The 15,333-nt window shown below is 46.3% G+C and overlaps 1 protein-coding gene across 2 annotated transcripts in view; it reads right to left on the reverse strand.

Annotated features, from left to right (window-relative positions):
• MLST8 (MTOR associated protein MLST8) overlaps positions 1 to 15,333 on the reverse strand; it is a 48,513-nt gene that overhangs the window by 9,745 nt on the left and 23,435 nt on the right. For both annotated transcript variants that reach the window (XM_089686791.1, XM_089686792.1), the window contains exons 6-7: positions 10,568 to 10,720; positions 5,658 to 5,782 (exon numbers count right to left, since the gene is read on the reverse strand). In XM_089686791.1, the coding sequence (XP_089542917.1) occupies positions 5,658 to 5,782; positions 10,568 to 10,720 (278 nt within the window). The remainder of the gene's footprint in view (positions 1 to 5,657; positions 5,783 to 10,567; positions 10,721 to 15,333) is intronic.

Genomic DNA, 15,333 nt, shown 5'->3' on the forward strand with positions numbered 1-15,333 from the left:
GTACATAAACGGCCGGACGGGAGCAGTGCACGAGCGGGTTGCCGTTCATAAACGGCGCTCGCATTTACAGGCTGTGTGCGCTCCCTAGGAGCGTGCAGCACTGCAATCCGGTGCCCGCTGTGTTCGATCGATGTACGGGACCTCTGCGTGAGGTCTCGATCATGTGATCACTGATTGGCCAATCAGTGATCACATGAATAGTAGTAAGCAAGATGTCACTGCTGACATCATTGCTTGCTACTAGTGAAATCTGTGAATGATCACAGAAATCACATGGTACAAGGCTATTCACAACAGCCTTGTACCATGTGACAAGCTGTGACCAATCACAGCTCACACAGTATTTCTCAATGGCTGCAAGAATGCAGCCAGAGAGAAGGATAAATGATTGCTTTTACAGCCTTTATGGGTGTAAAAGCAATCAGTGTACGAAAAAAAAAATCTTCATCACCCCCCACAAGTAGTACAGTGTCACTATGATGACACTATACTGCTAAGGTGACGGTATGGTAAAAAAAAAACATAAGTAAAAATATAAAAAAAATAAAAATGTAAAGAAAATGTTTTTAAAAATTATAATTTTTGGTTAGAAACTAATTTGGCTTATTTTTTTTTTACTAAAATGATAACTGAATACATTTTAGATAAGATTTATGAAGAAAGATTATTGATTTGCAAAATTTTATAAGAAAAACACTTTTTTCTAAATTTTTGGACATTTTCATTTGTATAGCAAAAAAAAATAAAAATCCCAGTTGTGAATAAATACCACCAAAATAAAGTTTTATCTGTTTCAAAAAAATGCAAAAAAATTAATATGGGTACAGTGTTGCATGACCGCGCAACTGTCATTCAACGTGTGATAGCATTGAAAGCTGAAAATCGGCCTGGACAGGAAGGGGGTAAAAGTGTCCGGACTGGAAGGGGGTAAAAGTGTCCGGACTGGAAGGGGGTAAAAGTGTCCGGACATGAAGTGGTTAAAACATTTTTCAATGACGTACCTCAACACGACGCAAATATGTGAACCAGATCCATGAAAACATTGGGATGCCAGGTAACATGCATTTTGATGCATGATAATACTGACACATAGGTTTGGATTGGACCTAAATGAAACCTGCACTGAAGGAAATATACCGACCGGTACTGATGACCTCCCTGGCTCCGATGCGTTGATTTACCTATCAAGATCAAGTCAGAACTCTTGGGTCTGTGTATGTCCTCTGGATCAGTGATTGTGAATCAGCACAACCGCAAGGCAACTAGAATTTTCAAAATGAAGTTCCCAATTACTATAGATATAATACTGACTTTAAAATTCGTCACTCCTCTGTGAATGAGAAACTACAGCCTTGGTGGCGGTTGGCTTGTAGTTCTCCATGAACAGCCACGACGCTGTGGAGCACCATGGAGTTCATTGAATCTTCCTTTCAGTATATCTGCTTGCTCATACATCTTGTTCATTCTTCTAGAATGTAACAATGGACAACATAGACACTTTCCTTTCAAACATTTGTTATATGAGCTCCTCAAAGGCAGTGCTGTCACTTTTGTGCTGCTCACTGTTCTCCTCGCTGGGGAGCCCTGCAGTGTAGGGATCTCCTCTCTCTGCGTTTCCTCCCCTGTTGCTTCATCTTTATTCTCCCACGAGTCATCAGGTCATTGGGGTAGGGGGGTTGCTCTCACATGAGGAAGCAGAGCCTTACCTCTACTAAGATGGCCGCCTCCACATTGATCAGGCATGTGAAGTTACAGTTGTGGCCAAAATTATTCAACCCCCACTGAAATTGAGTGTTTTGGCCAGTTTGACATTGCTTTTGATCATTCAGTCATCTTGCTTACATTTACATTAAAGAGGCACTTGTAGGTCAGACAAATATAACATAACAGTTATAATGAAATAACCACAAATGTCTTTTCTGTGCTCACAGCATTATCAGTTTTATTCAACCCCCAAGTGACATTCAATCTTAGTACTTAGTACAGCATCCTTTTACAGTTATAACAGCTTTTAAACGTGAAGCATAGCTTGACACAAGTGTCTTGCAGCGATCTACGGGTATCTTCGCCCATTCTTCATGGGCAAAGGCCTCCAGTTCAGTCACATTCTTAGGCTTGCGCACTGCAACTGCTTTCTTTAAGTCCCACCAGAGGTTCTCAATCGGATTTAAGTCTGGTGACTGCGATGGCCACTCCAAAATGTTCCAGCCTTTCCTCTGCAACCATGCTCTAGTGGACTTGGAGGTATGCTTGGGATCATTGTCCTGTTGAAAGGTCCAACGTCTCCCAAGCCTCAGGTGTGTGACGGACTGCATCACGTTTCCATCCAATATCTCCTGGTACTGAAGAGAATTCATGGTACCTTGCACACGCTGAAGCTTCCCTGTACCTGCAGAAGCAAAACAGCCCCAAAGCATGATTGACCCTCCACCATGCTTCACAGTAGGCAAGGTGTTCTTTTCATCATAGGCCTTGTTCTTCCTCCTCCAAACATAGCGTTGATCCATGGGCCCAAACAGTTCTAATTTTGTTTCATCAGTCCACAGAACACTATCCCACAACTTTTGTGGTTTGTCCACATGGCTTTTGGCATACTGCAGTCGACTCTTCTTATTCTTTGGAGACAGCAAGGGGGTACGCCTGGGAGTTCTGGCACGGAGGCCTTCATTACGCAGTGTGCGTCTTATTGTCTGGGCTGAAACTTCTGTACCCACATCTGACAAATCTTTTCTCAGTTCCTCAGCAGTCACACGGGGACTTCTCTCCACTCTACGCTTCAGGTAGCGCACAGCAGTCGAAGTCAGCATCTTCTTTCTGCCACGACCAGGTAGCGTTTCAACAGTGCCCTTTGCCTTGAATTTGCGAATGATGCTTCCTAAGGTGTCTCTTGGTATGTTTAACATCTTTGCAATCTTCTTATAGCCATTGCCCTTCCTGTGAAGAGAAATCACCTCTTCTCTTGTCTTCCTGGACCATTCTCTTGCCTTCACCATGTTTGTAACCACACCAGTAAATGTCTAGAAGGAGCTGAGTATCACAGTCATTTTAAAGCTGCCTAATTGGTGCTTATTATGCTTGATTGCTGCTCGGTGACATCCACAGGTGTTTTCAATACCTGATGGAAAGCACCTGTATGAACCTCTGTTCTTCAGAGTGGTAGTCTTTAAGGGGTTGAATAATTGTGGCAATGAAGAAACCACATAAGAACCATTTACTACTGTATTACATAAACAATTGATGTCATTTTAGTTGCATTTGGGTAGTTACAACGTCCTTGTAGGATTTGATTCTGAATACAATTCCAAATGTACACTATAGTCCCTAAACCCCTTTACAGCATTGGGGGTTGAATAATTTTGGCCACAACTGTACATGCCTGATGAAGGGGTCCAGCGAGACTCCGAAACGTTGCCTTGCTGTAACTATGTGATCGTTTATTAAAACTTTTGGACCCATATTAGTGATCCTCGGTGTGCTGGTGACATTCTCCCTTGCTAATTTTGTTCGTTTCCAGCAGTCGGTCGCTGCAGCACCCACTTATACACACAGCCATTTTTAACGCAGGAACGTGTGCGTTTGGATTGTACACTCGCCTCCACATTGATGAAGGGGTCCAGCGAGACTCCGAAACGTTGCCTTGCTGTAACTATGTGATCGTTTATTAAAACTTTTGGACCCATATTAGTGATCCTCGGTGTGCTGGTGACATTCTCCCTTGCTGATTCTGTTCGGTTCCAGCCGACGGTCGCTGCAGCACCCACTTATACACACAGACATTTTTAACGCAGGAACGTGTGCGCTTGAATTGTGCATTCGCCTCCACATCGAGACACAGCACAGAGCAAGGCATACAAAGACAGTAATGGGGGAGATTAGCTGCAGAGACTTTACTAGCAATACTGGTATTTACTCCTTTGTTCGCTTTCCTTTTTTGGCACAGCTTCTTTTAAAGCCTAAAGAGGTGAGTTTCCCTGTACATAAAGGTCTGGTATTGATGGTACTGCTGCCAGGCTCATCCACCTTACCAACCGTTCAGTGTCTGCTACCCCTCTCTGCTAATCCCTCCACTGGCCTCCATTCAGTGTCCTCCACCCCTCTCTGCCAAACCCTCCACTGGCCTCCATCCCTCTCTGCCAATCCCTCCACTGGCCTCCATTCAGTGTCCTCCACCCCTCTCTGCCAATCCCTCCACTGGCCTCCATTCAGTGTCCTCCACCCCTCTCTGCCAATCCCTCCACTGGCCTCCATTCAGTGTCCTCCATCCCTCTCTGCCAATCCCTCCACTGGCCTCCATCCCTCTCTGCCAATCCCTCCACTGGCCTCCATTCACTGTCCTCCACCCCTCTCTGCCAATCCCTCCACTGGCCTCCATTCAGTGTCCTCAACCCCTCTCTGCCAATCCCTCCACTGGCCTCCATTCAGTGTCCTCCACCCCTCTCTGCCAATCCCTCCACTGGCCTCCATTCAGTGTCCTCCACCCCTCTCTGCCAATCCCTCCACTGGCCTCCATTCACTGTCCTCCCCCCCTCTCTGCCAATCCCTCCACTGGCGTCCACTCAGTGTCCTCCACCCCTCTCTGCCAATCCCTCCACTGGCCTCCATTCAGTGTCCTCCACCCCTCTCTGCCAATCCCTCCACTGGCGTCCACTCAGTGTCCTCCACCCCTCTCTGCCAATCCCTCCACTGGCCTCCATTCACTGTCCTCCACCCCTCTCTGCCAATCCCTCCACTGGCCTCCATTCAGTGTCCTCCACCCCTCTCTGCCAATCCCTCCACTGGCCTCCATTCACTGTCCTCCACCCCTCTCTGCCAATCCCTCCACTGGCCTCCATTCAGTGTCCTCCACCCCTCTCTGCCAATCCCTCCACTGGCCTCCATTCACTGTCCTCCACCCCTCTCTGCCAATCCCTCCACTGGCCTCCATTCACTGTCCTCCACCCCTCTCTGCCAATCCTTCCACTGGCCTCCATTCAGTGTCCTCCACCCCTCCCTGCCAATCTCTCCACTGGCCTCCACTCAGTGTCCTCCACCCCTCTCTGCCAATCCCTCCACTGGCTTCCACTCGCCCAACGAATAAAATTCAAAATACTAACAACAACTTACAAAGCCATCCACAACTCTGCCCCCAGCTACATCGCCAACCTGGTCTCTAAATATCAACCAAACCGCTCTCTTTGATCCTCCCAAGACCTTCTGTTCTCTAGGTCCCGTGTCACCTCCTCCCATACTCGCCTCCAGGACTTCTCCCGAGCTTCTCCCATCATATGGAACTCCCTACCCCAATCTGTCCGGCTGTCTCTTAATCTATCCACCTTTAGACGATCCCTGAAAACCTTTCTCTTTAAAGAAGTCTATCCTGCTTCTACCTAGTAAACCACCATTTATTTCCTCTATCAGCTCATCCCCCTCACAGCTATTACCTTTTGTATCACTCAACCCTTCCTCCTAGATTGTAAGCTCTAACGAGCCGGGCCCTCTGTTTCCTCTTGTACCAAATTGTATTGTAACTGTAATGTCTGCCTTCATTTTGTACAGCGCTGAGCAAACTGTTGGCACCATATAAATCCTGTATAATAATAATAATAATGTACAGCTAACATACTACAGACCATAGGCTCAGGCTGGCTTTACTCCACACCAGCTGACTATACACTTACGTGGAGTCAGGGCTGAATTTACATCGCAGCGCACAACGCTTGTGAGACGGAATTTTGGTTTTAGGGATAAGTTGTGTCAGGTCTTCTCCGAGGCCTCCTGTCAAGTTCCAAACAAAGCAGTTTCCCTGTAAGCAAAATCAATTTTATTAAATCACCTACATAACTTATATGAGAGAAAAGGCCACATTTATCAAAGTGCCTGAATGCCCAACTCTGGAAAACCTAAAAGCCCATACCGCAAGGGTTAAAGTGTTACTAAACCCACAACAGTACAATCAGTCTGTATATACTGTAAAGCATGCTTGTTATACTCACTGTGGAACCTAAGGGGTTAATCCTCTGCATTGTGTAAAAAGGCTGTTTGATCCTGTCTTCTATAATCCTCCCCTTCTACTGTCCCCAATCCATCTGCTGATAGAAGAACCTTGGGGGCAAGCTGCACATGCTCAGTTTTGTGTGTATTGCTATAGTTTTGTTTTTTTTCTTGAGTGCATGTGATCAGCACAGCGTCAATCAGCGCTGTCCAGAGAGAGGGTCAGGGGTTATGCAGCCACATAGAACAATCAGGGGAGAATGAAAACCCCTCCTACAAGCTTTAATCGGTGCTCACCAGACACTGATAGAAGTCACAAGACTGCTATATAATGCTGATGAGAAAAGGTACTTAGCAGTTTATATTTTCTAAAATAATTGCATTTCCATGTTCTGTGTGAGACCAGATATAGTGAATGCAGGGTCCTGGGAGACCAGATATAGTGAATGCAGGGTCCGGGGAGACCGGATAGAGTGAATGCAGGGTCCGGGGAGACCGGATAGAGTGAATGCAGGGTCCGGGGAGACCAGATACAGTGAATGCAGGGTCCGGGGAGACCGGATATAGTGAATGCAGGGTCCGGGGAGACCGGATATAGTGAATGCAGGGTCCGGGGAGACCAGATAGAGTGAATGCAGGGTCCGGGGAGACCGGATAGAGTGAATGCAGGGTCCGGGGAGACCGGATAGAGTGAATGCAGGGTCCGGGGAGACCGGATAGAGTGAATGCAGGGTCCGGGGAGACCAGATAGAGTGAATGCAGGGTCCGGGGAGACCAGATAGAGTGAATGCAGGGTCCGGGGAGACCAGATAGAGTGAATGCAGGGTCCGGGGAGACCGGATAGAGTGAATGCAGGGTCCGGGGAGACCGGATAGAGTGAATGCAGGGTCCGGGGAGACCGGATATAGTGAATGCAGGGTCCTGGGAGACCAGATATAGTGAATGCAGGGTCCGGGGAGACCGGATAGAGTGAATGCAGGGTCCGGGGAGACCGGATAGAGTGAATGCAGGGTCCGGGGAGACCAGATACAGTGAATGCAGGGTCCGGGGAGACCGGATATAGTGAATGCAGGGTCCGGGGAGACCGGATATAGTGAATGCAGGGTCCGGGGAGACCAGATAGAGTGAATGCAGGGTCCGGGGAGACCGGATAGAGTGAATGCAGGGTCCGGGGAGACCGGATAGAGTGAATGCAGGGTCCGGGGAGACCAGATAGAGTGAATGCAGGGTCCGGGGAGACCAGATAGAGTGAATGCAGGGTCCGGGGAGACCAGATAGAGTGAATGCAGGGTCCGGGGAGACCGGATAGAGTGAATGCAGGGTCCGGGGAGACCGGATAGAGTGAATGCAGGGTCCGGGGAGACCGGATATAGTGAATGCAGGGTCCGGGGAGACCAGATATAGTGACTGCAGGGTCCGGGGAGACCGGATAGAGTGAATGCAGGGTCCGGGGAGACCGGATAGAGTGAATGCAGGGTCCGGGGAGACCAGATACAGTGAATGCAGGGTCCGGGGAGACCGGATATAGTGAATGCAGGGTCCGGGGAGACCGGATATAGTGAATGCAGGGTCCGGGGAGACCAGATATAGTGAATGTAGGGTCCGGGGAGACCAGATATAGTGAATGCAGGGTCTGGGGAGACCAGATATAGTGAATGCAGGGTCCGGGGAGAGCGGATATAGTGAATGCTGGGTCTGGGGAGACCGGATATAGTGAATGCAGGGTCCGGGGAGAGCGGATATAGTGAATGCAGGGTCTGGGGAGACCAGATATAGTGAATGCAGGGTCCGGGGAGACCAGATATAGTGAATGCAGGGTCCGGGGAGACCGGATAGAGTGAATGCAGGGTCCGGGGAGACCAGATACAGTGAATGCAGGGTCCGGGGAGACCGGATATAGTGAATGCAGGGTCCGGGGAGACCGGATATAGTGAATGCAGGGTCCGGGGAGACCAGATATAGTGAATGTAGGGTCCGGGGAGACCAGATATAGTGAATGCAGGGTCCGGGGAGAGCGGATATAGTGAATGCTGGGTCTGGGGAGACCGGATATAGTGAATGCAGGGTCCGGGGAGAGCGGATATAGTGAATGCAGGGTCCGGGGTTTAGTAACACTAACTGCTTGTTTAAGTCTAAGGGACTTAAAAGCAACCTGATCCTCCAATCCCCCGGCAGACAGCGCTCCCTCATGTTCTGGCAGTAGACTGTTCCTCAGCTTCCTCACATTCAATGCAGGGGCTATGGTCCCTGCATCAGTCTTGATGACATCAGAGGACCTTAGAAGCATAGAGGAGAAGAGGCTGGAGACACCTGTCTAGCAGCGCAAAGGAGCTCGCAGGAGCGGAGTATCAGGTGAGTAATAGTGCTTTACCAAGTCTTCTAGACAGTAACAGTTAACCCTTGCAGCACCAACAGATTCAAACCTGGCCTGGTAAATGATGGTTGGAAGAAGTATAGTTCTGACTGATGACTCTGAGGAAACAAACTAGTACTTTAGACACATTGATAAATGATGATCAAGAAAATCAAAGTGTAACTCCACTTTTGCTGCAAACAAATTACATCATTCTCAGCTGAATAATTCTAGACACTGCAGAGATTTCAGCAGATTTCTCTGTGTAGTCCTACATGCCGCTGTTTGCACTAACACTTACACATGGATGGCACTCACCTCAGATATCCTGAGTGGTGACTGGGAGGGTCTTCCTACTAAAATCGCATTATCAGTCCCAGCATTGTAATAAAAGAAAAACTGCAGGGATCAGCAATCATTAAAAAGAAATGACATTTTAGGGAGAGTTCTGTACATTCCCTCCTACAAGGAAGCCAGATTTCATTTTTTCTGCCACTTTTATAAATGAAAAGTGCCTCCAGATTAAACTAGAAATATATTTTGTAATAAAGCTGAACTTCAAGGAAATTTCAAAACTACCTTTGCATTTAAGTCAGTTTTTTCCGTTCACCCAGTGGTTTGAATGAAAAAATCTGACCAGGTTCCCCCATCCACACATTCGATGTGGAAGGGGGGAATCCTTCCCGCTTTGTTACTGTATTCTCACAGCGGGACTCTCCCATTGACAGAACACACAGATCAGCGCTTTAGCCTATTGCCTGCAGTGATGATCAAGCGAAAATATACCAACAAGTCAGTTGATCAGTAGATCAGTAGGACACCTTCTGTTCAACCACAGAGGCCATACATGGATCGAAATTCGTCCGGTCTCTGTTGAACCAGCTGAATATCAATCCATGTATCGCTAGCTTTACACTCCATATTGGTCCTGGTGACCACTGTCAGAGTGATGGGGAAATCCAAAATTTGGAGTTTGACTTATTCTGGTGACAACTGTGTAAAGAGGGCATTTACTGCACTGAAATTTTCTCTCATTACCTGTTGGGTCTACAGAACAGAAAGTCAAAGATGGCAAAAAAAAAAAAAACTGAAAGGGGATTTTAGCATTCCCAACCCTAAATATAAACGGTTTAGTCTGTAGATAATAAAAATTAGGGTTGCACTAATACCAATACCAGTATTGGTGCCGATACTAAGCATTTGCATGAGTATCGCTACTCGTGTAAATGCTGACACCTTCACGCTTGGTTCTTGCAGATGTCAGTGGGATTCCCCTGTTGACAGCTGAAATGTAAACAAAAAAATAAAGCCGGCAAAAATAAATAAAAAAAAAGCAATTGCTGGTTGTTAAGGAGCGGGGCCACCGTGTGCCTGAATTTGACAGGCACCAGCTCCCACTTCCGGTGTGATCGCCTAGGCCAGGGTTAGGCAACCTGCAGCTCTCTAGTTGTTGTGGAACTACATTTCCCATGAGGCATTGCAAAGATTACAAAACTGACAGTTACAGCTATGACTTGCAGAGGCATGATGGAACTCAGGTTGCCTACCCCTGGCCTAGGCGATCGGAAGCGGAAGTTGTCCTCCCCCCTCCTACCCCGTAGTCTTCAGGGACATGTGACAGGTCCCAGAAGACTACGGGGCCATTCACAAAGCGCAGCGCTTCTCGCGCATGCGCAGTGGGCACCCTGCTGTGAAGCCGCAAGCTGTCACAGCCGGGTGCCCACACTAAAGATGCCGGCACCAGGGAGAGAAGATCTATGATTATATCAGGTGAATCTATGCATATATTAGCTGCTGACACTATGCCTAGATACTCAGCACCAGGGGTGGACTGACAACCACTTCAGGGAAGAGGAGAGAGCACTTAACAGCATGTGTGTGTATGCATGTGTGTGTATGTACCAGGGGCAGACTGACAACTCATGGGGCTCCCGGGCAATAGGGGATCATGGGGCCCCTGTGTCCTTGCCCAAACTCAAAAAAGCCTATGAAAAAGGTACCAGGGGCATCTCATGGGGCCCCTCACTGACTCCGGGCCCTCGGGCAGTGCCCGAGTTTCTAAATGGTCAGTCTGCCCCTGCTCAGCACAACAGATATAGATATATAACAAGTGCAGCGCTCACAAACCCAAAAGTAAAATGATAAAAATAAATAGCAATGAATAATAATCCTAGGATATTTTCATAGTCTATAGATATACTTTAATGATAGCTTCTATTAAATGTGTCCCTAGCTTAGACTCACTGAGCCGTTGACGGCAGCCATGTAACTGGCATCGGGGTCGATATGGACAGCGTTGACAGCTGCCTCGGCCTCAGGTATTAGCTGCTCGTTCTGGTCTGTTTTTAAGTCCCAGATGTGGATGGCACCGCTCTGATCTCCAACGATGAGTTCAGCCTGAAGAGAGACAGCAAATAAAAAAAGTATACAACTACTTAAAGGGTATGAATAAACAGTGAGAGCTAAAAGAGCTAATATTCATAAAATAACATTTACATACAATATCATCGACTAATGTTTTTTCCCGTGCCTATATATTTTATGAATATGTTTATAAAGCCCATCTCACCATGTAGGTGGACAATGTTTCTATTTCTCTGTATACCAATTTTTCAAAAAATATTGAAAGATAAAATAATATTTACAAAAAATATAGGGAATCTATCATTTTGACAATTTATGACTATAGTCATCTGAACAGCTCATCCACTCCCTCATCATATCACGACTCGATTACTGCAACTCCTTCCTCACTGGCCTGCCTCGCCGCTGGCTATCCCCGCTTCAGTCGATCCTGAATACAGCTGCCAGACTCATCCACCTCACCAACCGCTCCATCTCCGCCACCCCCCTCTGCCAATCCCTCCACTGGCTTCCGATTGCGCAACGGATCAAATTCAAAATCCTAACACTGACGTACAAAGCTGTCCACCATACTGCCCCGTACTACATCACTGACCTAATATCCAAGTACCACCCAGCACGCACACTCCGCTCCTCACAAGACCTCCTTCTCTCTAGTTCCCTGGTCTCCTCCTCCTATGCCCGCCTCCAGGACTTCTCCAGGGTGTCACCCATCCTCTGGAACTCCCTGCCCCAACCCATCAGATTATCACCTACTCTCCTCTCCTTTAGGCGCACCCTGAAAACCCATCTCTTCAGGGAAGCCTACCCCACCCCCTGCTAACTTGCCGACCTCCTCCACTCTTCCTACCACTCCATCCCCCACACCCATCTCCTCCTGTACCACCATCCCCTCCCTCCTAGATTGTAAGCTACAAAGAGCAGGGCCCTCGATCCCCTCATGTTTTGCATTGTATTGGTATTGTTCTGTCACATGTTCTGTCCCCCTTTGTAATGTACAGCGCTGAGCAAACTATTGGCGCTTTATAAATACTGTATAATAATATAATAATAATAATAATAATCTGAAAGCGAACCTCTCAAGTATTTTTAATAACTCCAAGAGCAGACTTCTGTTGGACAGAAAATCTTTTTCCATTAGATCCTGTTTTCACTTTGTTACTAAGGACTCCATGTTCACTAACAGCACCCTTAATGGCTGCAGGGAATTCTGGATGAGCAAAAAACCTAAGGAGGAACTTCACCCAGTATTTAAAAAAATAAAAGTTATCAGCTACAAATTCTATAGCTGGTAACTTTTAAACACAGTTACTTACCAACCCATGGAGTCCAGCGCTGTCTTCACACTGCTGCTGGCTCCCCTGTGTAGCTATCTTGGATTTGGGAGCCAGTTTTGACTTCCTGATGAATAACAGCCAGCAGCCCACTGCGCATGCCAGATCGCAAGGCACAAAGAGACTAGTTCCGCAGCCTCCTGGAACATGTGATATATCCCAGGAGGCTGCAGACAGGGAAGGCGGGGTGGGATGAGGCAACGTCATCCGTGGGTAAAGACTTAAAAGAAGAAGAAAAAAAAAAAAAGACTCTCCTTCCCCTTTTAAAATAAAGAAACCTGCCACTCAGTTATAGGCTGAGGGGGGTGAACAGTACATCACTTTTTGATTGAAGTCCCGCTTTAATGAAACCAGAATCAGAGAGGTGCACAGAAGGTGGCAACACCAACCACGATATGGTTGCAAGAGTGCTCTGAGAGCTCTGAAATCTGGAGTCCTATGAAACTCTTGTGTCTTGCTTCAGCTACTCCCAAAAAGACACTCCGGGATTAAGGCCGGCTGTAGATGGATTGTTTTTTTTTTTTTCAATCAGCCAGCTGATCAAAAGAAAAAAAAAAATGACAAGTTCCCCCATCCACACAAGTGAGGAGGGTGGAGAAATCCTCCCTGCTGTGCTACTGTATCCTGACAGCCGTGATTCCTCCACTATCAGAAAACACTGATCAGCGCTGCAGCCACTGATCGAATGAAAATATTCTAACTTTCCCGTTCAATAAAAGTCGATAGTTAGATCAACTTCTGTTGAGTGGGAGCAGTCATAGATGGATTGAAATCCAGCCGGTCCCTGTTGAACCAGCAGAATTTCAATCCATCTATAGGCTTTTTACTGCTGTGTGGAGCTCTGTTCGAGAGGTTCCCCTCACTTCCTGTTCTGGTGACCACTCTATCACCAGGATAGAAATTAGGAAAAACCTCCAACAGCAACACAGATGAAATTAAAAACATTTTTTTAGTAGACTAGGGAAAGCTAGAACCACTGCCAGTTTTTTATCGCTGTTTCCCCATTGCAGAGTTTTCATCTGACTTCCTGTTTTGGTGACAATAATGCCTCCATTACTGGAAGTGAGAAAAAAAAAAACTCCAACTAGGTCTTAGACAGCGCAAAATCCTGACAGAAGTTCTAACCCTTCCCCATTCTATTACAAAAAATACCTGGAGTTACACTTTAAAATGACTCATTAAAGTGGTTCTAAAGACTGAAGGCATTCTATGCATGAAAGTAAAAAACCTCCTGTGTGCTGCTCCCCCACAGCCCCTTCTAATACTTACCTGAGCCCCCTCTTGATCCAGCTATGTGCAGAGGAGCCTCGAGTCTCCCTCTCCTCATTGGCTGAGACACAGCAGCTGGAGCCATAGGCTCCCACTGCTGTCAATCACAGTCAGTGACAAGAGAGCAGGGGGCGGGGACGAGCCGTGGCTCTATGTTTCTTATGGCGTGGCTCAGGAGCAAGCACACACCAGTGCCCCCATAGCAAGCGGCACTGGTCAAGGGGGAGGAACCAGGAGAATTGTGGGGGACCCGGGGGCTGCTCTGTATAAGATGTTTATAAGAAGTATAAAATGTTTATTTAAATAAAAAAAACAAACAAACCTTTAGTATCTCTTTAAGCACTTCCCGACCGGCCGTTGCATATACGTTTATAAACGGCCTCCCCACACCCTGCTTGTGTGCGCTCCTTGGGAGCGCGCAGCACCGCGATCCGGTGCCCGCTGTGTCCTCCGGACACAGTGAAACACAGATCGTCGGACGGGACCTCTGTACGAGGTCCAGATCATGTGATCACTGATTGGCCAATCAGTGATCACATGCAAAGTAGTAAGCAAGATGTCACTTGTGACATCATTGCTTACTACGTGTGAAATCTGTGAATGATCACAGAGGTCACATGGTACAAGGCTATTCACAACAGCCTTGTACCATGTGACAAGCTGTAACCAATCACAGCTCACTCAGTACTTCTCAATGAGTGCAAGAATGCAGACAGTGAGAAAGAGAAATTATTGCTTTTACATCCTATATGGGTGTAAAAGCAATCAGTGTAAAAAAAAAAAAAAAAAAAATCTTCATCACTCCCCACAAGTAGTACAGTGTCACCATGGTGACACTGTACTGCTAGGGTGACAGTATGTAAAAAAAAAAATTTAAATAAAAAATAATATAAAAAAATAAAATAAAAATGTAAAAAAAAAATGTTTAAAAATTATACTTTTTGGTTATAAACTAATTTGGATTTTTTTTTTTTTACTAAAAAGATAACGGAATAAATTTTGGCCAAGATTTATGATGAAATATTATTTATTTGCAAAATTTTATAAAAAAAACACTTTTTTTCAAAATTTTTGGACATTTTCATTTACATAGCAAACAAAATAAAAATCCCAGCGGTGAATAAATACCACCAAAATAAAGCTTTATCTGTCTCAAAAAAATGGTAAAAAATTCATTTGGGTACAGTGTTGCATGACCGCGCAATTGTCATTCAAAGTGTGATAGCGCTAAAAGCTGAAAATTGCCCTGGTCAGGAAGGGGGTAAAAGTGTCCGGACTGGAAGTGGTTAAGGATCAATATACGTAAAAAAAAAAGAAAAAAAGGGTACTGCATTTTTTTCCTCGAACACGGTGCCTTGTACAATTTTCCCTAGAGTGTAATACAACATACACCTCTATTCTCTACTGAACACAAGATATATACAGCATGCTACATAATAATGGTGGTATCATTTCTCTATGAACTGGCTGATCCCAAGACTTCAGCACAAAAAGCACAAGGAGTTGGCTTTCCGGGAAGCCGCCTGGAGGTAATACACTCCTCTTCTGTTCATATACAAAGAGGCATTGTACACTATGAAGTCTCCCACATAACAAGGTATCATTGTGTCTTCAGGCTTATCTAGTGTGTAACTCCCAGCCGCAGGCAGCTGACCTGTTCACGTCTAAAGTACACTTTTATCCAGACTCCAAAAAGCATTGTGTGCATAGAACTTCTACCCTCGGCATACTGGGCCACTAAAAACACATTACAACTTTGTTTTTATAAAAGTTTTTTATTTTTGCTTTCAGCTCAGAATTATTTTATTAACCTCTTGCTGCTCACATGTAGCATATGAGTAGTGGCTAAGAGAGTGGACTTTAAAGTGTCCATTGGCGGCTGAGGTTTTTGTGCTGAGAGCGTGCTCAATGCAAACTCCCAGCACAGTCATAGACAGCGCCTGGCCTCTAGTAATGATCGGGAGCCTGTGGGACTGGTCCGCCCTCACGTGACCACTGTGACAGCCAATCACAGTGGTCACACGATCAGGCAGTCCTTCCCGT

This window comes from Staurois parvus, unplaced genomic scaffold (assembly GCF_062004578.1).
Source record: "Staurois parvus isolate SC_StPar_1 unplaced genomic scaffold, SC_StPar_1.0 ptg000412l, whole genome shotgun sequence".
In the NCBI taxonomy this organism is placed as follows: domain Eukaryota; kingdom Metazoa; phylum Chordata; class Amphibia; order Anura; family Ranidae; genus Staurois; species Staurois parvus.